At 44.2% G+C, this 26,643-nt stretch overlaps 1 protein-coding gene across 2 annotated transcripts in view; it reads left to right on the top strand.

The window, feature by feature from the left end:
• Nucleotides 1-301: 301 nt before the first annotated feature.
• LOC129840950 (TOX high mobility group box family member 2-like) overlaps nucleotides 302-26,643 on the top strand; it is a gene marked incomplete at its 5' end in the record, with an annotated part of 72,251 nt that continues 45,909 nt past the window's right edge. For both annotated transcript variants that reach the window (XM_055909021.1, XM_055909012.1), the window contains 2 exon segments: nucleotides 302-361; nucleotides 20,971-21,237. In XM_055909021.1, the coding sequence (XP_055764996.1) occupies nucleotides 302-361; nucleotides 20,971-21,237 (327 nt within the window).

Genomic DNA, 26,643 nt, shown 5'->3' with positions numbered 1-26,643 from the left:
CACACACACACATACACTTTATCACACACACACACACACTGGGGTTGCTGCAGGCAAGCGGAGCAGTGTGAGTTTCACTAGTCTGACTGGTCTAATTATATGGGGCTCTAATGAACTGTAATTACTGACATCCACGAGAGCCACTGAGCCAGTGTGGTTTAAAGGTGACTACTATGGAGTAATTGGACTCGTTCAAAATGCTTTCTGTGCCCTGACTGATTTTCTGTGCGCTGACTGATTTTTTTGTTCTGTGAACTGACTGATTTCTATTCCCACTCTGTTTCTCTGTTTTCCCTCACAGTTTGATGGTGACAACATGTACATGAATGAAAATAACCAGGAGTTTCTCTCCCCAAATCAGGTGAGTTGGCATTTTTCTTTTTGTTGATGAAACACCTGCTTCCTTTTTTTTTTCCTTTTTTTTTTTTTTTCTGGACTAGAAAATGACCAGACATGCCTCGGATTTGATAAGGTCTCACGGTGGACTGAAACTAAAGCTACTATTCTACGTTCAGGGTTATTAAAATCACAGCCTCAAAGTCCAGGTTGTTGCTGGTTATTCTGATCCATACCTGGTAGTTCATTCATCGATTGTCATTAAATGGACAGAGATTCGGAAAAGCTGACCACGACTCCATTTTGTTGCTTCCAGCCTACAAACAGAAACTAAAACAGCAAGCTCCCGCGCTCAGGTCTGTTCAACGCTGTTCAACGCAATCTGATTCCATGCTTCAAGACTACTTCGATCACGTGGATTGGGATATGTTCCGCATTGCGTCCAACAACAACATTGACGAATATGCTGATTCGGTGAGCGAGTTCATTAGAAAGTGCATTGACGATGTCGTACCCACAGCAACGATTAAAACATTCCCAAACCAGAAACCGTGGATTGATGGCAGCATTCGCGTGAAACTGAAAGCGCGAACCACTGCTTTTAACCAGGGCAAGGTGACCGGAAACAAACAGAATACAAACAGTGTAGCTATTCCCTCCGCAAGGCAATCAAACAAGCTAAGTCCCAGTATAGAGACAAAGTAGAGTCGCAATTCAACAGCTCAGACACAAGAGGTATGTGGCAGGGTCTACAGTCAATCACAGATTACAAAAAGAAAACCAGCCCCGTCGCGGACCAGGATGTCTTGCTCCCAGACAGACTAAATAACTTTTTTGCTCGCTTTGAGGACAATACATTGCCACTGACACGGCCCGCTATCAAAACCTGCGGGCTCTCCTTCAGGTGAGTAAAACATTTAAACGTGTTAACCCGCGCAAGGCTGCAGGCCCAGACGGCATTCCCAGCCACGTCCTCAGAGCATGCGCAGACCAGCTTGCTGGTGTGTTTAAGGACATATTCAATCAATCCTTATCCCAGTCTGCTGTTCCCACATGCTTCAAGAGGGCCACCATTGTTCCTGTTCCCAAGAAAGCTAAGGTAACTGAGCTAAACGACTACCGCCCCGTAGCACTCACTTCCGTCATCATGAAGTGCTTTGAGAGACTAGTCAAGGACCATATCACCTCACTCCAATTTGCTTACCGACCCAATAGGTCCACAGACGACGCAATCGCAACCACACTGCACACTGCCCTAACCCATCTGGACAAGAGGACTACCTATGTGAGAATGCTGTTCTTCGACTACAGCTCAGCATTTAACACTATAGTACCCTCCAAACTCGTCATCAAGCTCGAGACCCTGGGTCTCGACCCCGCCCTGTGCAACTGGGTCCTGGACTTCCTGACGGGCCGCCCCCAGGTGGTGAGTTTTGATTACCAACAATGACGAGACAGCCTACAGGGAGGAGGTGAGGGCCCTCGGAGTGTGGTGTCAGGAAAATAACCTCACACTCAACGTCAACAAAACAAAGGAGATGATTGTGGACTTCAGGAAACAGCAGAGGGAGCACCCCCCTATCCACATCGACGGGGCAGTAGTGGAGAAGGTGGAAAGTTTTAAGTTCCTCGGTGTACACATCACGGACAAACTGAATTGGTCCACCCACACAGACATCGTTGTGAAGAAGGCGCAGCAGCGCCTCTTCAACCTCAGGAGGCTGAAGAAATTCGGCTTGTCACCAAAAGCACTCACAAACTTCTACAGATGCACAATCGAGAGCATCCTGTCGGGCTGTATCACCGCCTGGTACGGCAACTGCTCCGCCCACAACCGTAAGGCTCTACAGAAGGTAGTGAGGTCTGCACAACGCATCACCGGGAGCAAACTACCTGTCCTCCAGGACACCTACACCACCCGATGTCACAGGAAGGCCATAAAGATCATCAAGGACAACAACCACCCGAGCCACTGCCTGTTCACCCCGCTATCATCCAGAAGGCGAGGTCAGTACAGGTGCATCAAAGCAGGGACCGAGAGACTGAAAAACAGCTTCTATCTCAAGGCCTTCAGACTGTTAAACAGCCACCACTAACATTTAGTGGCCGCTGCCAACATACTGACTCAACTCCAGCCACTTTAATAATGGGAATTGATGGAAATTGTAAAAATGTACCACTAGCCACTTTAGACAATGCCACTTAATATAATGTTTACATACCCTACATTACTCATCTCATGTGTATATGTATATACTGTACTGTATATCATCCACTGCATCTTGTCATCTTTATGTAATACATGTATCACTAGCCACTTTAAACTATGCCACTTTATGTTTACATACCCTACATTACTCATCTCATATGTATAGACTGTACACTATACCATCTACTGCATCTTGCCTATGCCGTTCTGTACCATCACTCATTCTTATATCTTTATGTACATATTCTTTATCCCTTTACACCTGTGTGTATAAGGTAGTAGTTGTGGAATTGTTAGGTTAGATTACTTGTTGGTTATTACTGCATTGTCGGAACTAGGAGCACAAGCATTTCGCTACACTCGCATTAACATCTGCTAACCATGTGTATGTGACAAATAAAATTTGATTTGATTCCACTCACATTGGGTAATATTTAGACTCGAGATCATCACGCTCAACTCATATTCTCACATTGTCTCCCCATTAACATAAATGTATGATTTACGCGAAAGTCTGAGTTGCACGCGCTTATCTCAACTCTGAATTGGCCCGAAAGTCTTCAAGGTCTGAAAAGTTCCTGATTAGAGGGAAATAAGAAAACCAAGCCAGTAGTGCTGGGGACCTTGAGGACTGGATTTGTGAAAGTGGGTCCTACATAATTGGGTCCAATGAGATTCATGAGAACACAGGACTGAATGCATCAGCGTATGTACTGTACTATAGTGCATTGTACCGCAGCTGGGCTAAAACACATGGGTTGCCATATGTTGCGTTTGAGCTGGGAGATTTGTTGAATTTCGTTGTAAGCCTCACTGCCATACAAAGTAGGGAGAGGCACTTGTCCTTGTCAATTGCAATCACTTGAGTGGGCCAAGAATATCTCTATCAGATCACGCTGCACTGTTGTTCTAACTTATAGAGATGATCATACCCTAGAAACACAACATATCCACACAGAGTTTCTAAACTCAGAGGCACAACATTGTGAAACGTCTGGGAATGCTTGTAAAACAGACCAAGCAGACCAGGCCGGGGTTTGGGGTCTGAGATGTCAATGAGAGAAGTTCACCTACTTAAGACATTGGCTCAAATCTAGGTTGTGCCTTTAGATTTCGAGAAAATTAACAACAAATAGGGGGGGGGGGGGGGGGGGGGGAATCACATGTTATTACTCCAACCTCGTGAATGTGACAAACTGATACGTTTTCATTTTCATCCAAAGCAACTTCATATCAAAGGAGTGCCTTTGATTTGACGGCCTGCACATACACAGTTAGGCGCGAGCCGACAGTTAGACCCGATGATGTGTTTCTGCGCATGTGGTTAGCTAGCCAACGCCGCCATGACATCACCTACAAGCGTGATCTGGGATTTCTATTGGAGAAGCAGTTTCTGCCTGTCTTCATACTGTACTTTGATATCCATTAGAAATTCACAATCCTCTCCTGGCTTCAACTTCTCTATCATCTGTCTGTTGCATTTCCTTTTACTGGTATGTTCTTTTACCCTTTTATCCTTTTTACTATATTAAAATGCATTTGGGTCAGTGGTTCTGGGGGGGAAAGAACCAACGCCTCCATACTGCCTGAAACTGCCTAGATCATCTCGCTGTAATGCCCCCACTGTTACTTCGGCTAATCGGGCACTGTCATCTCCACTATCTATGGTGGCAGTTTCAGTTCGATCACTGTGATGAGTCATAAAGAAATGGGGTCAGATCTTCTGTCATGTCCACTGTTCCCATGCGCATAGACCTGACCCCAGTTAGCTGAGAGCATAGCTCTCTCACTCTCACTAAAGAGCTATCGCTCTCCCAGTTAGCTCTCTCTCTCTCTCTCAGTTCAATGGGCTTTATTGACATGGAAAACATATATTTACATTGCCAAAGCAAGTGAAATAGACAAACTAAAGTGAAATAAACAATAAAAAATGAACAGTAAACATTACACTCACAAAAGTTGCAAAGGAATAGAGACATTTCAAATGTCATGGTATGCCTATATGCAGTGTTGTAACGATGTGCAAATAGTTAAAGGGACAATAAATAAACATGAATATGGGTTGTATTTACAATGGTGTCTGTTTCTTGTGGCAACAGGTCACAAATCTTGCTGCTCTGATGGCACACTGTGGTAGTTCACCCAGTAGATATGGGAGTTTATCAAAATTGGATTTGTTTTCAAATTCTTTGTGGGTCTGTGTAATCTGAGGGAAATATGTGTCTCTAATATGGTCATACATTTGGTAGGAGGTTAGGAAGTGCAGCTCGGTTTCCACCTCATTTTGTGGGCAGTGTGCACATAGCCTGTCTTCTCTTGACATCCAGGTCTGCCTTTCGGCAGCCTCTCTCAATAGCAAGGCTATGCTCACTGAGTCTGTACATAGTGAAAGCTTTCCTTTTGGTTCAGTCACAGTGGTCAGGTATTCTGTCACGGTGTACTCTCTGTTTAAGGCCAAATAGCATTCCAGCATTGCTCTTTTTTGTTAAAGTAATTCTCTTTTTGAAAGTAATTATCTTTTTGTTTTCTCATGATTTGGTTGGGTTTAATTTTGTTACAGTCCTGGGGTTCTGTTTGCCCCAGGACCAGCTTGCTTAGGGGACTCTTCTCCAGGTTAATCTCGCTGTAGGTGATGGCTTTGTTATGGAAGGTTTGGGAATCGCTTCCTTTTAGATGGTTGTAGAATTCAACAGCTCTTTTCTGGATTTTGATAAGTAGCGGTATCGGCCTAATTCTACTCTGCATGCATTGTTTGGTGTTTTACGTTGTATACAGAGGATATTTTTGTAGAATTCTGCATGCAGAATCTCAATTTTGTGTTTTTCCCATTTAGTAAATTCTTGATTGGTGAGCGGACCCCAGACCTCACAACCATAAAGGGAAATGGGTTCTATAACTGATTCAAGTATCTTTAGCCAGATCCTAATTGGTATGTCAAATTTTATGTTCCTTTTGATGGCGTAGAAGGCCCTTCTTGCCTTGTCTCTCAGGTCGTTCACAGCTTTGTGGAAGTTACCTGTGGCGCTGATGTTTAGGCCGAGGTATGTATAGTTTTTTGTGTGCTCTAGGACTATGGTGTCTAGATGGAATTTGTATTTGTGGTCCTGGCGACTGGATCTTTTTTGGAACACCATTATTTTTGTCTTATTGAGATTTACTGTCAGGGCCCAGGTCCGACAGAATCTATGCGGAAGATCTAGGTGCTAGAAACTGTTGTATGCCCTCCTTGGTTGGGAACAGAAGGACTAGAGCATCAGTAAACAGTAGACATTTGACTTCTCTATACCTCTCTCTCTCTATTTCTCTATTTCACTCTTTCTTCTCTTGCTATTGGCCCTTATTTATTTCTCTCTTCTCTCCCTCCCTCCCCTCCCTATCTCATTTTATCTTTCCCCAGTTAGCTTTCTCTCTCCTTGCGCTCTGCCTCTCCCTAGTTATCTCTTTCCCACTCTTCTTGTCCTTTCTCTCTCTATATCCTTCCCCTATATCACCTTTTACCTATCTCTCCCTAGTTAGCTCTCTCTGTCTCCATCTATCTCTCCCCAGTTAGCTCTCTCTGTCTCCATCTATCTCTCCCTAGATGTTTCCCCTCCCTCTTCTCCTCTCTCTCCCCACCTGCCGCTTTCTTTCCCCTCTCTCTCTTCTCTCTCTCTCTCTCTCTGGCGACAGTCGAAACAGGGCTGATTAAAAGACAAGGTCAGGCCTCTGGCCCGGCCTCAACTAGCCCTTTGTCTGCCCAGGGTCACTTGCGATTGTCGTGGCAACAGTGTACAATAGAGTAACCAGCAGAGAGTGTCCCTTTACTCCGGTCTCTCCTAGCACCGGATCGATACGGCACCAAGCAGGGAACATGAGCTGCATCCCAAATGGCACGCCATTCCCTATATAGTGCACAACTTTTGACCAGGGCCCATAGAGTTCTGGTTACACGTAGTGCACTACATAGGGAATAGGGTGCCATCTGGGACTTAGCCCTGACATGAAAACCCTCCCCAGCTATTCCTCTAGACTGGACTAAATGCCTGTGAGCTTGACTTTTCTATTGTAGCTTGCTCCTGGAAGGCCCAGGGAGTGCTCTCTCTCTCTAGCTCTCTCTCTCTCTCCCTCTCTCTCTCCCTCTCTCTCTCCCTCTCTCTCTCTCCCTCTCTCTCTCTCTCTCTCTCCCTCTCTCTCTCTCTCTCTCCCTCTCTCTCTCCCTCTCTCTCTCGCTCTCTCTCCCGCTCTCTCTCTCCCTCTGTCCCTCAGTAGACTCGAGTTAAAAACTCTTGCACTGAACTGAACTGAGGTAGAAGAATATGAAGATATTTTGTATGTATTAATTCTGTGTTAAAGGCCCACTGTTCTATTTACAGCCATTTCTGATAGTCAATTCACTTCTTGGTATATATTATATAGCCACTGATTCTTGAAAACATCACTTACAAATGCCTCATGGGCTTAGTACAACTGTCTAACCCCTTGAGTGGGCATTTAAAAAAAAAAATAAGACACTGTCATCCTCCATATGACCTGAACTACAGTAAATTCCCTTTTTATGCGTTTCCACCATGATTTAAATATTTGTTTAGCATAATAGACGTTTGGGGAAATCGGTGGGAGAGAGGCAGAGAGTGTAGCAGGAATAATTATCTTAATGGAGGGACTGTTTGGATATGCAGCCGAAGTAGCTAGCGGAGATTATAATCTCGCAATTAGTGTAACAAGGTTTTATTGATTGGCCCTGTTGTAGCGCCACGGCTGCCAAGTGGTCCGCTGGTTCTACATGCAGAGCGAGTGTACCTTCGCCAGTCATTCCGCTCTAACACTACGGCACTAGCGCGTTCCTCGGCTTGGCTTCGCCTGCCTGTATGCGGTGCTGTATCTGGGCATTAGCAGCATCAAATAAAAAGGCCTTAAGGATCATGGTTTGGATGGCCCGTTTGAAAGGCCTGATGATGAAGTGAAGCGCATTTTCTCTGACTCACTGTAGTAAATTACAATTACAGTACCCCCGTTGATTTCTGTTTACGAAAGGCAGCCTCTGGCAATGTCTAATTTCAAGTTGGGGCTGCCTGTTTTCTTTTGGTACAAGTTGAAAATAGTTTCACTTTTTTGGGGGGCGCATTCCATGTTTTGTGTTCGAACTTTGGCATAGGATAGGTTTCAGAATCGTGTTTTTCACAAAGAAAAAAGAAATTCACAGTGATTGTAATTGAAAACCATCCGCCTAGGTATTGGAGACACACCCATGCCTTACAGCCTTCAACAGCTATCCACTCGTTTCTATCTCTGCACATGTTTCTAATGACACATTGTAGACTTTGTGCTCACTCTGATTATGATGTCACATTCCTGATGTATCTACTGGCACCGTATTCCCTTTATAGTGCACTACATTTGACCACAGCACATAAGTCTCTGGTCACAATTAGTGCACTATATTAGGGAATAGGCTGCCATTTGGGATACAGCCCTAGAATTATAGGAGCTCAAGTTAATTTTCCTCATTTTTTTCTCCCCTTTCTAAATGAGATCGGTAATTCGCTAGTTGGCCGCAACCCAATCTCTGTCTGTGCGCCTGATTGGTCAAAATCGGTCTTGTGTGACTGACAGGAAATGCTCTGATTGGGGGAGACGGTATCATTGGATCGTTGTCGCTGATTAAAGCCGGTGCCGCCACAGTTTTTGTAAACTCCCGCCATTTGGGGATCCTCGTCTGTGCCCACCGCCCCGGCCCTGCTGCTAGGAATTACCAGGCCGTCGCATTAGTTTGATTTACAGCTTCCTCTCGCTGTTTAGATTGGGTCTGGGACTGAGAGTGGCAGACTGAAAACCCTGCCCTCCCCCCCATCCTCTTCTTCTCCTCTACCCCCTCCACCTCTCTCTCTCCTCTCCCATCTCCTCCTCTCCTCTCCCCTACTGCGCTCATCCACCCCTCCACCACCACCACTACCCCTCCACCTCTCTCTCTCGCTCCCTCCATCTTTTGTGAAAATGAAAACAAAGAGCGGGCTGCCAAAATATTTCTGTGGCCGTTCGCTGACGAAGCAGGGGCAGGAGACAAAGTGAAAAAGATGTGCAGGCATATTTGTTGCTGCAGCAAAAAGCTCCCTCTTTCTCTTTCTCTCTCCCTCGCTGTGGCCTTTTTTTTGTTGGAGTGATTTGGAAAATGGCTCCCTTTTTCACCCATTAAAAGCCTTCTGTTTGAAATAGTTTACTGACACGGGACTGCAAATAAATGCACAGCTGTATATTTGTGTAAGGGCCCTTTGCCGTGCCGAGATGTCAATTTACCATGTTGCCGTTAGGTGATCAAATGAATCTAATGGCAGTCTTAATGTGTTTTTATAGGACTTTCAGAAAACCAGGCTTAGTCCCAAATGGCACCCTGTTCCCTAGTGCACTACTTTTGACCAGGACCCATAGGGAATAGGGAGGGAATAGGGTGCCATTTGAGATGCAGGCCCAGTTGTTGATAAGGAACCAGTCATTCAGGATTGCATCAGATAATATTTTCCACCCTATGCGCTGATAGATTTCTATTTACTGTTTGAGGTCGTAGAATGTTCTTAAATATGTTCATAGTTTCGCTTAATAACTACTAGTTTCACTTTAGTGAGACTTTTACACTAACAGCCTCACATTAGATTCACAGCTAGTGTCATTTTAGCTCAAAGCAGGTAAATACATCCAAACCTTGAACGGAGTTATGAAGGGGTCTGTTATGGCCATAGAGTCTTCATCCCAAATGGCACCCTATTCCCTATGGGCATCGGTCAATAGTAGTGCACTATTTAGGGAATAGGGTGCCAATTGGGACGCAGCCATAGAATGTGTGTACAATCATGGCTGAGGAATAAGTGGCTCATTCACAGTGGAGAGCTGTCCCCTCCCTCTGCATCTTGTAAAAACAATGGCACCATGGATCGAAACCCCAGATGTTTGCACCCGTTTTCAGCAGATGTGCCCATCGCCAATGCACAGCCACATTGACTATTGACTCCAGGCCTATAAGACTGGGAGAATAGGGAGACACTTAAGAACCCAGTGATACCATGGTGGAAATGCTCGCTATTGTTGTGACTTGCATGCATATGTGCAAGTACTGTACACGCATGCATTCACACACACACACACACACACACACACACACACACACACACACACACACACATAAGCGATTGTCCACATGCAAAGTCATGTTTGCATGCGCATTTGCACACACACACACACACACACACACACACACACACACACACACACACACACACACACACACACACACACACACACACACACACACACACACACACACACACACACACACAGTCCAAACAATCACCAGTATATACACATTTGTGTGTCCACACGACTGTCCTGTCAGCGTCCTCATTGTCAGTTTCCACAATTGTCTATAAATGACTAAAGATCCACAACTGTCTTTTCTATGTGTTTTTGTATTCGCCAGACATTTAAAAAAAACACGACAACAGCACAATTAGGCTTTGTCAGTCAGAATCAGAAACAGTGGCGTCATTGTTTTCGCACCGCACCAGCGTTGACCTTCAATGTGAAAACAGTGTTAAGAAAATAGTGAAATTATAAAATAGAAATCCATATAAAAGAGCTGATGTCATTGGATTTGTTTTTCGTGATGCACGGTGCACGGAACTCGTCGCCTGCGTCCCAATTAGCATCCTATTCACTACATAGTGCACTACTTTTGACCATGGCCCAAAGGGCTCTGGTCAAATGTAATGCACTGTATCGGGGATATGGTGGCATTTGGGACACTTCCATCGACTATACAGCAGCAGTAGCCCTGTTAAGTCTATCAGAAGAGACAGGGCAACCAATGAATGAAGTAAAAAAGATTCCTTCTCTGGAGAGAGATGCCTGCTCTCTATAAGAAGCGACAAGGGGGATACTGCAGAAATAATATGTGTGCCAAATTTGACTTTATAATGCTAAATGCCTCCTGTCAGGCAATAAGTTTGATTAAGGTCCTCATTTGAAATGTTGAAATCATATCTCCTCCCCCCTCCCTCCCTCCTTGCCTTTCTTTGACCCCTTCCCCCACGCCTGTCACCCACATCAGTATCAGAGCGTGTCACAATCTCTCTCTAATTGACTCTTCAAAACCTGAGCTTTGTTTCTTTATCTGATCATTTGTTTTCTTAGCATTTTTATTATTGCATTAGCGAAGATCGTGTTTGAGCTTACACAGTTCACACTGCGAAGCATCTGCACACAATCACTATCGGAGGGGTGAGCGAATTAACTGAACTCTCTTTCCACTGCATCAAGTCTGGGCTAAGAATACAATAGCGAACGCTTATTAAATCTAGAATCTATTTCTGCTAGCTAGGGTAACATCTGCCCCCATCATTCTCCAATTCAAATTCATCCAACTTTATTTGTTCTTTATTTGTCCATCTTCATTCATCCCATTCCATTGTCTGCACAGTGTCTCCTCTCTCCCCAGTCTTCTCTGTGTTTCGTCTGGGACCGTTTGAGCAACGTTTTGTTCCACTCCAGTGTACAGCAATAATGACCTGTTAGTGATGGGATAGACCCAACCTCTCTGAGCTTCCTCTCCCAGTCAAATCAAAGTGTCATTAGAAGAGGGGAGAGACAAGTAGAGAGCGAGACAAAGAGAGAGAAGGAGAAAGAGACACGGAGAGAGTTCTTTGTGTTGTTTATTATTGAATAAACTTCCCTCCATGTAACCCCAGCATGTTGTGCAATAGCTCAGCCCCCCACTCACTCCGCTGTTGTTGTGCCACTTCAAATTAGTCACTCCCGGGGCAGCCTTCTATCTTTGCCAAATGCATTAGTACGCCGTTCAGAACTCATACCGCCTAGGGTTAAATGCAAATTATATCATTTCTGTCAGCCAATCAAATCAGCGTGACCCCACGACCCAGGAGATGAGTCCTGTGCGTAATGAAATATGACATGGCACAAAAGGCCTGATTCTAATCGCAACCGACATATGATCAGATGACTATGACCTCATGACCTTGGATGAGGAGTGAGGAGTGAGATGCTGGGAGACAGAGGGAGGAGACGGGAGGGGGGAGATGAGAGAGGGAAAGAGGGGAGAGACAAGAGGAAGGGAAGAGACATAAAATAAATAAACGATTGCAATTAGCACGGTTGTTTTAGTCCACGGTTGTTTAGTAATCAACTCCTTTCTCTAGGATGAAATGGACCGTATCTGTGCTTAAGAAAAAGGGACATTTTGTCATTTTGTATCTGTCATCGCCTTTCATTCTTTAGGCCTTGTTAGCATTGCGGGGCATTGTCATATCCGAAATAGCCATAGCCAGCATTGTAGCTACTAGATATTTTTTATGGCTATTATTTCCTAGGTGAGCCCATGACACTGTGTTGGGGCTGGAGCGATGCCTCACTTTCCTCCTCAGACAGAAACTTAGATCCACGGTTTCAGATTCCGCAAATGTACAAATAGTAACAGAGTGACGGGTAAATAATGCAGCTAGTCTGTTTGGAGCGAGAGAGATGGAGAGGAAGAGAGAGAGAGAGGGATGGGAGAGAGAGAGAGAGAGAGAGAAACAGAAAGAGAAACAGAGAGAGAGATCGATGGGATGGAGAGAGAGAGTGTGAGAGAGAGAGAGAGAGAGAGAGAGAGAGAGAGAGAGAGAGAGAGAGAGAGAGAGAGAGAGAGAGAGAGAGAGAGAGAGAGAGAGAGAGAGAGAGAGAGAGAGAGAGAGAGAGAGAGAGAGAGAGCGAGAGAGTGTAACCTGGGCCGGGCACACTCGTTGTTATTCTAAGGAGGCTCTTTGTGGTGTGTTGATATCCGTGACATGATATTGTAGCAAAAGAACACAGCTGATGGCTTTAATTAAAGCCTGTATTATGGCTGGGAGAGAGGGACAGATCAACAGAGAGAGAGAAACGAACATAAAGGAGAGGGTTGTCCACAGTTTGAGCTGTCTAAACAGGACACACATGGACTTCTTAGCTCACAGTGTTGCTGTTGAGTTTCTAAAATGCAAAGCATGACATCACCCAGTCGTGGAGAAGGACTGTTCCATATCGTCATAAGTATATTGTCGGGTACATTATTTTCTCATCATTTTGCCCAATATCTGCACGTGGAACAGACCACCCTCTAAAGTCAACAGGGGTGATGTAACCCCACTCTACTCTTGTCCATGGCATCATTTACGAGGCGTAAGCTTTCTACGAGGGGAATGTCAGCATGAACAAAAAACGGACGAGGCACCCAAATTCTTCCCCAAGATAACCCTCCCTTCCCTCCTCCTTTCTTTTCTTGAAAAACAGGCCGTATGGAAGCGAGAGATAACTATGACTTTGTTTTCTGCGCTCTGGGTGGGTTGGAAAGGGGAAGAGGGTGGGGGTGAGGTGTAAGCATAAATCACAATTTGACAAACCTCTTCCAATAGGCAGATAAGTGCACATTAGTGGTGAGGCAGATCTGTCATCATCATCACCCCAACCCAACGCCCCAAAGCCCCTGTGCTGTCGGTCAGGCCCTCAGTTGAATCGCTGAGTTGGGAAGTCGAGAGTCTCCTCTCAAACTGTGTCGTGAGGGGAGGCGCTGCCTTGACACAGTTTTCATCTAGTTAGCGAGGTGTATATAAGAACAGATAGATGGTATATACTGATGGAAATGGCTGAATTTCAATGTTTCTTTTGGGGGGGGGAGCAGTTTTTCACAATAAACTTGAATCAAAACAAATTGGCAAGTAAAATGACTACAAGATATAACATATCAAAAATTAATTTGTGTCCATGATAATACATTTATTGTGTATGATACAGACTTGATGCGGCGCTCAGTTGGTTAGAGCAAGGCACTAGCTATCAAGTTTGTGGGTTAAAATTCCGCTGGTACCACCTATACGAAGACTATTATAAGTCGCTTTGGATAACGCCATCTGATAAATGACATATTATATACTACATGATGATTCAAGTTTCTTTCCTTCATTCCTTTGCATATACAGTGCATTCGGAAAGTATTCAAACCCCTTGACTTTTTCCACATTTTGTTACATACAGCATTATTCTAAAATGTAATAAATTGTTTTTTTAAATCATCATTTCCCTCATTTTTTTTGCTTAGTCATTATGGGGTATTGTGTGTAGATTGATGATGATTTTTTTTAAATTCATTTAAAAATAAGGCTGTAACATAATAAAATGTGGACAAAGTCAAGGGGTCTGAATACTTTTGAATGCATTGTATGTTTTACCACAAGTTTGTAAAAAATAAAATGTAAACTCAGCAACAACAAAAAAACATCCCTTTTTCAGGACCCTGTCTTTCAAAGATAACTTGTAAAAATCCAAATTACTTCACAGATCTTCATTGTAAAGGGTTTAAACACTGTTTCCCATGCTTGTTCAATGAACATGCACCTGTGGAACGGTCGTTAAGACACTAACAGCTTACAGACGGTAGGCAATTAAGGTCACAGTTATGAAAACTTAGGACACTAAAGAGGCCTTTCTACTGACTCTGAAAAACACCAAAAGAAAGATGCCTAGGGTCCCTGCTCATCTGTGTGAATGTGCCTTAGGCATGCTGCAAGGAGGCATGAAGACTGCAGATGTGGCCAGGGCAATAAATTGCAATGTCCGTACTGTGAGACCCCTAAGACAGCGCTACCGGGAGACGGGATGGACAGCTGATCATCCTCGCAGTGGCAGACCACGTGTAACAACACATGCACAGGATCGGTACTTCCGAACATCACACCTGTGGGACAGGTACAGGATGGTAACAACAACTGCCCGAGTTACACCAGGAACACACAATCCCTCCATCAGTGCTCAGACTGTCCGCAATAGGCTGAGAGAGGCTGGACTGAGGGCTTGTAGGCCTGTTGTAAGGCAAGTACTCACCAGATATTACCGGCAACAATGTCGCCTATGGGCACAAACCCACCGTCGCTGGACCAGACAGGACTGGCAAAAAGTGCTCTTCACTGACGAGTCGCGGTTGTGTCTCACCGGAGGTGATGGCCGGATTTGCGTTTATCGTCGAAGGAATGACCGTTACACCGAGGCCTGTACTCTGGAGCGGGATCGATTTGGAGGTGGAGGGTCCGTCGTAGTCTGGGGTGGTGTGTCATGGCATCGTCGGACTGAGCTTGTTGTCATTGCAGGCAATCTCAACGCTGTGCGTTACAGGGAAGACATCCTCCTCCCTCATGTGGTACCCTTCCTTCAGGCTCTTCCTGACATGACCTTCCAGCATGACAATGCCACCAGCCATACTGCTCGTTCTGTGTGTGATTTCCTGCAAGACAGGAATGTCAGTGTTCTGCGATGGCCAGCGAAGAGCCCAGATCTCAATCCCATTGAGCACGTCTGGGACCTGTTGGATCAGAGGGTGAGGGCTAGTGCCATTCCCCCAAGAAATGCCCGGGAACTTGCAGGTGCCTTGGTGGAAGAGTGGGGTAACATCTCACAGCAAGAACTGGCAAATCTGGTGCAGTATCATGAGGAGATGTACTGCAGTACTTAATGCAGCTGGTGGCTACACCAGATACTGACTGTTACTTTTGATTTTGCCCCCCCCCCCCCCCCCCCGCCCCTTTGTTCAGGGACACATTATTCAATTTCTGTTAGTCACATGTCTGTGAAACTTGTTCAGTTTGTCTCAGTTGTTGAATCTTGTTATGTTCATGCAAATATTTACACATGTTAAGTTTACTGAGTTTATATTTGTATTAAAAAAATATATTTTTATGTTTTGCATCTTCAGGATGCCCAGCCCACATGGGTTTTTTTAGACACTGTATTCATAAAATGAGTTGTCCAAATATATATTAATTTGACTTCAAATCATCTGCTAGATATCGTCTGTGATACCGAAGGCCTTGACTACTGAACAAAGCCTGTTCAGATAAGTCCCATTAGATGAGCCGAGCTAGTGAAGCAGTGTTGTGGAAAGTTAGCTTGGTGCCAACAAAAATAACCTGGAAAGCTTCCCAATCAATGATATATTCCCTCTCATTCCATCCCCACACCAACTGTCTGTTCATCTGTTTCTATTAAATGAAAGGTGTATTAAAATGTGCGCTGAACTCTCTGACGACCTCTACACTTAATTAAGACGGAACAGAATGTCTGCATCTGAAATGGGACCCGATTCCCTATATGGTGCACTACCTTGGACCAGGGCCCAACCGGTGCCAATAGGGTGCCATTTGGGACGTGGGCAATGCTTTCTACTTATTTACCCAGGAATATATTCCCAAAATGGTATGCTAATACTATTGATCAAGAAGGAAGCTCCCTCCCCTTTATGAGAGCGAAGTCTACATAGTTGTACCGGGCGTAATAAAATATTGCATTGTGCATTAGAATGGAATCCTTGAGAGAAGAAGCACTTAGAGAAACCGTGGATATGCGTTTGTTGGAGTCGTCACCGTATAAGGAGGACAGACTCTGTTCTATATGATCTATCAAACACATACATGCATACGCCATTGTTTAGATTTGACTTTTAAAGGGGACGGGGTGAAGAGTATGCATTAACTGGAGTGTACCTTGGCTCTGCAATCTCACTCTGAATAGAATATGAATTATTTATCTCGCAACTATTCAACTGGGAACGTCCTTGATATTTACATTTTATCATCAAGTGCATCCCGACTAGGCTTTAGAGTAATGTAACATGTGACACGTATTATTCACTAGCTCTCACTTATGCAACTGAAAAACATTTAACGGAGCAAAGGATTTGTATTTGATTGGAAGAAGTATTTTTTTACGATCCGAAAACAAAGCGTATTGGTCACAGTTGATGAAAATCCCCTTTGTACTTAAGATATAACATAAGATATTATATACTTAAGATAAGTGATGACTGCATAGGGCTGACCACATTTAGTTGACTGGTTTGTTGGTCAACCAATATTTTTTTAGGCGAGCAGTTGCAAACATTTTTTAATATATTTTTTTTAAATGTATGTCTGTCTGTTTCACGACTGTCTCAGTGGACTAATCCATTGCGGAGGCCGCAGGGATGGCACACCAGTATCGCCAGAAGTATATGTACTGTTAATTCCCATCATTTCGAATTAATGCTTGGTTTGTTACAGTACGTTCTGTCAATGCATTCAATATATTATTATTACAGTCTTACCATTGTCATTGTAGGAATGGACACATTGCTTGCAGAGCGCACAACCTAGGATACACTTGTGAGACTTTTTTAAATGATTGTCTTAACCGTCACTGTGTAGCTTCTTAAAGTCACCCCCCCCCTCGCCTTAAACAGCAAGTAAACAAAGTTTGTTTTTACATCCAGAATGAAAATAGTTCCTCAATGTAGGCTATTTGAGAAATCTTTCCAGTTCTCTCCCTTTCTATAACCACTCAGCATGAAATAGGAAAAAAATGTCATGCTCTGATCCGGTGTAAACGTTATAAAATAGCTCTACCTGATTGCTTCTTATCCCTTGCGCAAATAGATCACAGCTGTGTCTATCTGTCCAGAGCTCACTGGCACCGGAAAATTAGGGCCCAGAACATTTTATACAATGTTGCAAGTTTGCTAGCACAATCGGGCTGGACCAAGTTAAATGTTTCTTGCAGACATGCCACGGGTAGCCAATGTGATTTATAGGTTATTTATTTTTATCAGGATATTTTATACTTGCAGGCTGCAGTGTTTTTATGTTTTGGTTTATGTAGGCTATTTTTACATATTGGCAATGGCAACAGAAGTTACATTTAGGTTTGTATCATTTAAATTTTGATATAATTTTACTTTATTTCTACTTTATTTTAAATGAAAGGAAACTGTTCCACAAAAATGTGCATATGAAAACCATAACTGGCACGCAGATCAGTAGAAATGGTATGATAACTTGGCATTCCATATGGGAAAGGTTGCCGACCACTGGTGTAGCCTATTACCCGCAACTTCAGGACCGTAATGGCAGAATCTGTGAAGGCCAGCAGCAATGGTCAGCGGGAGGAGGAGGGTCAGGAACATAGTTTTTACTTCTGGTTTGGCTATATTGATCTCTGGCTCCCTCTTTAGTAATTTGTGTGTCTTCATTTTTAATCGCAGTGCTTAAAGAATCAGAATCAGCCTACATATAGTTGATTTTATTCAAACAAAGGGTGTGTCTACAGTGCCTTGCAAAAGTATTCACCCCCCTTGGCGGTTCCTATTTTGTTGCATTACAACCTGCCATTTAAATAGATTTTCATTTGGATTTCATGTAATGGACATACACAAAATAGTCCAAATTGATGAAAAAAAATTAAATGGAAAAAATGACTTGTTTCAAAAAATGCAAAAAAATAAAGAATGGAAAAGTGGTGTGTGCATTTGTATTCACCCGCTTTGCTATGAAGCCCCTAAATAAAATCTGGTGCAACCAATTACCCTCAGAAGTCACATAATTAGTTAAATAAAGTCCACCTGTGTGTAATCTAAGTGTCACATGATCTGTCACATGGTCTCAGTACATATACACCTGTTCTAAAAGGCCCCAGAGTCTGCAACACCACTAAGCAAGGGTCACCACCAAGCAAGCGGCACTATGAAGACCAAGGAGCTCTCCACACAGGTCAGGAACAAAGTTGTGGAGAAGTACAGATCATTGTTGGATTATAAAAAAATATCCAAAACTTTGAACATCCCACCATTAAATCCATTAATAAAAAATGGAAAGAATATGGCACCACAGCAAACATGCCAAGAGAGGGCTGCCCACCAAAACTCACGGACCAGGCAAGGAGGGCATTAATCAGAGAGGCAACAAAGAGACCAAATATAACCCTGAAGGAGCTGCAAAGCTCCACAGCGGAGATTGGAGAATCTGTCCATAGGACCACTTTAAGCCATAAACTCCACAGAGCTGGGCTTTACGGAAGAGTGGCCAGAAAAAAATAAGCAAACATGTTTGGTGTTCACCAAAAGGCATGTGGGAGACTCCCCAAATATATGGAAGAAGGTACTCTGGTCAGATGAGACTGAAATTGAGCTTTTTGGCCATCAAGGATAACGCTATGTCTGGCACAAACCCAACACCTCTCGTCACCCCGAGAACAACATCCCCACAGTGAAGCATGGTGGTGGCAGCATCATGCTGTGGGAATGTTTTTCATCGGCAGGGACTGGCAAACTGGTCAGAATAGACGGACTGATGGATGGCGCTAAATACAGGGAAATTCTTGAGGGAAACTTGTTTCAGTCTTCCAGAGATTTGAGACTGGGACGGAGGTTCACCTTCCAGCAGGACAATGCCCCTAAGCATACTGCTAAAGCAACACTTGAGCGGTTTAAGGGGAACATTTAAATGTCTTAGAATGGCCTAGTCAAAGCCCAGACCTCAATCCAAATGAGAATCTGTGGTATGACTTAAAGATTGCTGTACACCAGCGGAACCCATCCAACTTGAAGGAGCTGGAGCAGTTTTGCCTTGGAGAATGGGCATAAATCCCAGTGGTTAGATGTGCCAAGCTTATAGAGACATATCCCAAGAGACTTGCAGCTGTAATTGCTACAAAATGTGGCTCTACAAAGCATTGACTTTGGGGGGGGGTAAATAGTTGTGCACGCTCAAGTTTTCAGTTTTTTTGTCTTATTTCTTGTTTGTTTCACAATAAAGAATATTTAGCATCTTCAAAGTGGTAGGCGTGTGTAAATCAAATGATACAAACCCCTCCCAAAATGTTTAATTCCAGGGTGTAAGGCAACAAAATAGGAAAAATGCCAAGGGGGTGAATACTTTCGCAAGCCACTATATATATGGAAAAATACACTTTTGTAAAATAACCCGACTCTTGGTCATCCAATAATGTTTTTAGTCGGGGACAGCCCTAGTGCATAGTATCAGAGCCTTTTATGGTTAAGTTCTGACAAGACTTACAAGAATGTCTGGTTAAGACTCGCGCTGCATACAAAATGGAATCCTATTCCCTATAAAGTGTACTACTTTTGACCAGGGCCCATAGGGGAATTTCTTGTCATTTGGGACTTAGCCTGAATACCTAGTGCCTGCCTCATTATGAAAGATCATGGAGATTTGAGTTCCCCAAAGGATTCAACGAGGGTCTCACTTCACACAATGGCCCCTATGTTTACAAAAGACAAGTTTGTTTCCTTCCAACAATTATGAGGGAAATTGAATCTCCGGAAATGTTCGTTTTCTTGTGCATTAGACCAAACAATAACACGATTCCCAAAGGTTTACAAAAACATCTGTCTTCAAAGAACAATTTAGAAAATTAATATCCACGCTTTTCCAGACAATGCGAGGGACAGAGTAAATCCAATTGAAGCAATTAAATTGTTTTTCTTCTTCCATTCATGTTCACTAGTCACGGGGGAATGAAAGCATGTTTAAGTGTTGTGTTCGTTCAATGTCTACATCCCTCCGTTATAATAAGTAATACATTGCAATTACAACTTCCTTGGTCATGACCAGATTGAGGCTGTTTTTTTAGGGGGGGGCTGGTGTTTTTGAGTTTGTCTTTCATCTGCTGTAGTGGTTACTTAACATTACCCAGTTAAATGCTTTCGATTGTTTGATCATATTTGTAAAAGCTACACAGTAGGTGGGTTGATATTAAGTAATTGTACTTGCAGTAGCTACCTACTACCTTTGAGTTATTTACTCTTAGTAGAAAAGAACTCTCTGAGAATAATTTTTTTCTTTGCCTTTGCCCTGTTTTTTTCTAAAAGGATTTGTTTAAGAGATAAATGACCACTCCAGTGCAGAGGATGACAGCCTGCACAAAGATGATATTGAATTGATTTCTGAAATGTATACGGCAAGACATGAATCATAAAAATTATATTAAAAACTTGAATGGCTGACACCGGAATATTATTTGTGATGATTCATTTGACTCAGTCATTACAAAGGGAGTCAAGTCCGAGTGCCTCAGACAAAATTGCTTTTTCGTTCCCCATTGAATTTCTTCCATTTTTCCCCCCTCTAGAATTCAGAATCATATTTTTCCTTATTGCAGCACACAATACCATGGACCTATTGATAGTACAGGAATACACAGATATGCATACGGTTATTCTGAAAACAAATTGTGTTGCTGTATATTTACTCTGGGCACATGTACATTTCTGATTTCGCCTGACCGAAGTGTTATGTCTGAAAGCTCATATTACAGCATTTTCCAGTACACTCTTTTAATATGATAAGCATATAGGTAGGGTGTAATTGGGGACTGACCCTCTATTATTGTTATAACTCCCATCTCTGGGGTGGGGTGGGGGGTGGGGGGCACTATTACCTCATTAAATAATTTGACTCTTCTAGACGATATGTTCTCTGACTGACACAAATGACCTCCCCCCAGTACATCAAATGTTCTCGAATCATACACTGCTCTTGGCAAACCTACCTACATATACAGTAAAATACAGTATCTCACACCATCTCCCTCTCTGTTTGTCCTTCCAGAGCTATTCCGGTCAGGGCGGAGGAGGCGGAGCCAGTGGGAACGGTGCGGGGGACGAGGACTACGAGATTCCCCCTATCACCCCTCCCAACCACCCCGAGCCCCCCTTGCTCCACCTGATGGACCCTGAGTCGGGCTACCTGTGCCACTCCCTAGGGGCCCACCACAACGGCCTGCTCAACCCCTACTCCTACCCGGAGCTGCCTGCCCTCATGATGTCCAATATGCTGGCCCAAGATGGCCACCTGCTCTCCAGCCAAATGCCCTCGGTGAGTACCCCCCAGGCGGTTTTGCTTTGATATCAGAGCTGGTTTCCAACACTATTCAAAGTCATTTCAAATATATAATCTGTTGTTGTTTTTTTTTTAGCTTGGAACCAATACAAAACGATGGAATCAATATAAAAGTCCCAAAAGTACAAACCCCGCACACCAGGCAGCCTAAAGCAAATGCTCAAACAAAAATATTTCAAGTAGTATTTGTAGTCTGTCTGATACTGATTCGTTCGTCATTGCTCCATCATTTGGTAGTACCGACGACTCATTTATGTTGTGTTAGCGTGAACTTTCTTAGCGTGAACATTGTTAGCGTGCCTTTCAGTGTATAGTTTGGCTCTTGGGAAAGCTTTTTTAAATTTTGTCTAGACTGCCTACTCTTCAGATTTTTTACTTTTGGAATATAGTAAAATGTTACATTAACAACATAAATAATAATTTCTCTGATCATTTCATATGGCATGCAACAATATTCATGCCATTTCAAGAGAAAGGAAAAGGTAAATAGAACAGTAGAACAGACGGTTTGTGAGGTTGCCCTGTCAGCTCTGACGCTCAAAGGTTTGTGGGTAAATCCATCCGTGTCATATCTCTCTAAAAAGTGAGCATCAGCCATTATGAATACACTCTGATTGTTATATGAATACACCCTCCCTCAGCCTTTTTACACAAACTGCTTCAGTGTGCCACAAATTATCATAATTAGCCATAATTGTATTAATGAGATTGGCAGGAAATTGACATTGTTTCCATATGTCTGGAATGAGATCATTCTCAATAAAAACAAATGCATACCAAATGGCACCCTATTCCCTTTCATAGTGCACTACTTTTGACAAGGGCCCATCGAGCTCTAGTCAAAAGTAGTGCACTATAAAGGGAATAGGGGAACATTTGGGACGTGGCCTACATGTACTGTATACACCATCATCTCGTTGAAGCTGTCTATGTAGAGAGTAGAGACCGTTTAATATGCCTGGTTAGAGAAACCAGTGTCATTTTAACTGAGAAAATAAAATCTAAATGTGTACACAAAAGCTACAGTATATGTAGAGACCGTGAGTTCAAGGTAATAACTTAGGACCACTATATCTGATTGTAGACGTGGTCATATCTCTATACAAAAAACGAATATCAGCTTTTCTAATACCGTGATAATAAGGAGACTGGAATCCATAGCGTTATCTTTAGAAACGTGTTTAGTAAGATACAAACAGAAATGGTTACAGAGAATTATGAATACTGTAGTATATCATGCCACACCTCCCCCTTATTGCTCAGCAATATTGCCTCTGAATAAACATGTCTTTTAACATAAACCACAGTATTCTATTCTTTAAACATAGCAACAGTTCATATGTTAGAACAGAACAGTTGTTATGTGTTTAGTATGATAAAAAAATTCAAATTACAGAGCATTATGGGTACTGTAGTACATAATGTTACAATTACTATGGAAAGTGTTATCCTCACAGTAAATATGGATATTTTATATTTCACAAAATGATAATGGTTTCCTTTCAATTGTGGTGGCTATTGAGTAGTCATAGAGAGGATATAAATGGTGGTCACTCTTTTGCATGCTACACTACACTGGACAGGATGAGACATTTAAGCGTTCAAGAATTGAATCGTCTTCAAAAAGCACTATACAAATCACAAATGGTATTATTATATTATTATTATTCACAGCTGCATCTAACTAGATCTCTTCAGATCATGAATTTGTCATTTTGTATAAGCATACACAGATAGTCTCCATACATTGTGTACTAGATAACGAACCTAATCAAATCACATTTTATTGGTCACATGTTTCGTAAACAGCAGGTGTAGACTAACAGTGAAATGTTTTACGGGCCCTTCCCAAAAATGCAGAGAGAAAAAAAGAGAAATAATGGGAAAGATAATGACGCGGGGAATAAGTACACAATGAGTAACGATAACCGTTGCAAAGCTTCATTTGCACAACAAAGGCCTTCTTTAAGATATACATTAGTCAAATCTGTTGAGCGTAACAATTATGTGAGCTACAGTTCAAACAAGGGGTAATCCAGTAATAAGGAACATCTCTTAGCATGGCCAATAAGAGAAAAATATATATTGGTGTATATTTTAGTGTTGGTGTATATTATTGGTGTGTACAGTTTGTTAGTGTATCTCAGTGTTGGTACCCTGGTACCCTTACAAAAAAAAATACATTTTCAGTTTACATGTGGAAATCAACAATACCATTGTTTTCACCTCACATGTGAATTGCAGTTTCACATGTGAAATGTGCGGTTTCACAGGTTAAGAACTTTCACATGTGAGAATCGGATTGTTTTGGATAGAATTTTCACATGTGGAATTGCATTTTCACATGTGAAAAACATTCATGTGAAGATCGCATTTGCTGTTTCACATGTAAAACAACTCCTCATGTGAGCATCTCACGTTAACATGTGGAATTTCAAGTTCACACGTGAAAAACAATCACATGTAAAAATCTAATTTGCAGTTTCATATGTGAAAAACATTCATGTGTGATTATTTTTCACATGTGAACTTGCAATTACGTGAAAGTGAAAATCTAATTTGCAGTTTCACATGTAAGAAAGCTCCACATTGTAACAGTAGTCCTCCTCCTCTTAAACCGAAAAGGAGGAGTAGTGATGGAACCAAGGCGCAGCGGGTTGTGAACACATAATTTATTTAAAGACAAGACGAAAAACACGAACTTCACTATAAATTAACAAAACAACAAACGGAGTAGACAGACCTGGACGACAAACTTACATTAACACGAAGAACGCACGAACAGGGAAAATAGACTACACAAAATGACGATGTACAAAAACAAACCGAACAGTCCCGTATGGTGCGACAAACACTGACACAGGAGACAACCACCCACAACGAACACTGTGAAACAACCTACCTAAATATGACTCTCAATTAGAGGAAAACGCCAAACACCTGCCTCTAATTAAGAGCCATACCAGGCAACCCCTAAACCAACATAGAAACAGAAAACATAGAATGCCCACCCAAACTCACGTCCTGACCAACTAACACATACAACAAACTAACAGAAATAGGTCAGGAACGTGACATAACCCCCCCCTTAAGGTGCGAATTCCGGGCGCACCAGCACAAAGTCTAGGGGAGGGTCTGGGTGGGCATCTGACCACGGTGGTGGCTCAGGCTCAGGGCGAGGTCCCCACCCCACCATAGTCAATCCCAGCTTACATCTCCCCCTACAAATGACCACCCTCATATTACACCCACTTAATCCTTCGGGTAACATCGAGACAAGGGGCAGCACCGGGAAAGAGGGATAGCTCAGGACAGAGGGATAGCTCAGGACAGAGGGATAGCTCAGGATAGAGAGGTAGCTCAGGATAGAGAGGTAGCTCATGATAGAGGGGCAACTCCGGACTGAAAGGCAACTCCGGAGAGAGAGACAGCTCTGGACTGAGGGGCAGTTCTGGATAAATAGCCGCTCTGGGCTGAGGGACAGCTCCTGACTGGCTGACGGCTCTGGACGCTCATGGCTGGCTGACGGCTCTGGACGCTCATGGCTGGCTGACGGCTCTGGACGCTCATGGCTCACTGACGGCTCTGGCAGATCCTGTCTGGTTGGCGGCTCTGGCAGATCCTGTCTGGTTGGCGGCTCTGGCAGATCCTGTCTGGTTGGCGGCTCTGGCAGATCCTGTCTGGTTGGCGGCCCTGGCAGATCCTGTCTGGTTGGCGGCTCTGGCAGATCCTGACTGACGAATGGCTCTAGCGGCTCCTGACTGACTAACGGCTCTGACGGCTCGTGACAGACGGGCGGCTCTAATGGCTCGGGACAGACGGATGGCTCAGACGGCGCTGTGGAGACGGATGGCTCAGATGGCGCTGGGGAGACGGATGGCTCAGATGGAGCTGAGGAGACGGATGGCTCAGATGGCGCTGCGGAGACGGATGGCTCAGATGGCGCTGCGGAGACGGATGGCTCAGATGGCGCTGCGGAGACGGATGGCTCAGATGGCGCTGCGGAGACGGATGGCTCAGACTGATCCTGTCTGGCGGAAGGCTTTGGCTGCTCCTGTCTGGCGGAAGGCTCTGTAGGCTCATGGCAGACGGGCAGTTCATGCGGCGCTTGGCAGACGGACAGTTCTGGCGCCGTTGGGCAGACGGCAGACTCTGGCCGGCTGAGACGCACTGTAGGCCTGGTGCGTGGTGCCGGAACTGGAGGCACCGGACTGGAGACACGCACTTCAAACCTAGTGCGGGGAGCAGGGACAGGGCACACTGGACTCTCAAAGCATACTATATGCCTGGTCCGTGGTACCGGCACTGGTGGCACCGGGCTGAGTGCACGCACATCAGGACGAGTACGGGGAGAAAGAACAGTGTGTACAGGGCTCTGGAGACGCACAGGTGGCTTAGTGCGTGGTGCCGGAACGGGAGGCACTGGGCTGGAGACACGCACCATAGAGAGAGTGCGTGGAGGAGGAACAGGGCTCTGAAAACGCACTGGAAGCCTGGTGCGTGGTGTAGGCACTGGTGGTACTGGGCTGGGGCGGGGAGGTAGCGCCGGAAATACCGGACCGTGCAAGCGTACTGGCTCCCTTGAGCACCGAGCCTGCCCAACCTTACCTGGTTGAATGCTCCCCGTCGCCCGCCCAGTGCGGAGAGGTGGAATAACCCGCACCGGGCTATGTAGGCGAACCGGGGACACCATGCGTAAAGCTGGTGCCATATAAGCCGGCCCAAGGAGACGTACTGGTGGACAGATATGTAGAGCCGGCTTCATGGCACTTGGCTCAATGCTCAATCTAGCCCTACCAGTGCGGGGAGGTGGAATAACCCGCACTGGGCTATGCACACGTACAGGAGACACCATGCGCTCTACTGCGTAACACGGTGTCTGCCCGTACTCCCGCTCTCCACGGTTAGCCTGGGAAGTGGGCGCAGGTCTCCTACCTGCCCTTGGCCCACTACCTCTTAGCCCCCCCCCCCCCCCCCCCCCCCCCCACAAGAAATTTTTGGGCAGTACTCACGGGCTTTTCGGGCTTCCGTGCTAGACGCGTCCCCTCATAACGCCGGTTCCTCTCTCCGGTTTCCTCTGCTCTCCGAGCTGCCTCCAGCTGTTCCCATGGGCGGTGATTTACTCCAACTTTAGCCCATGGTCCCTTTCCTTCTATGATTTCCTCCCAAGACCAGAAATCCTGTTTCGTGCGCTGTCCGTTTACCCGCTGCTTGATCCGGGTTTGGTGGGTGGTTCTGTAACGGTAGTCCTCCTCCTCTTAAACCGAAAAGGAGGAGTAGTGATGGAGCCAAGGCGCAGCGGGTTGTGAACACATAATTTATTTAAAGACAAGACGAAAAACACGAACTTCACTATAAATTAACAAAACAACAAACGGAGTA

The sequence above is a fragment of the Salvelinus fontinalis genome, chromosome 3, assembly GCF_029448725.1.
Source record: "Salvelinus fontinalis isolate EN_2023a chromosome 3, ASM2944872v1, whole genome shotgun sequence".
Classification (NCBI taxonomy): domain Eukaryota; kingdom Metazoa; phylum Chordata; class Actinopteri; order Salmoniformes; family Salmonidae; genus Salvelinus; species Salvelinus fontinalis.
Note: the sequence above shows the minus strand (reverse complement) of the source record. Positions and strands in the feature narration are given on the sequence as shown.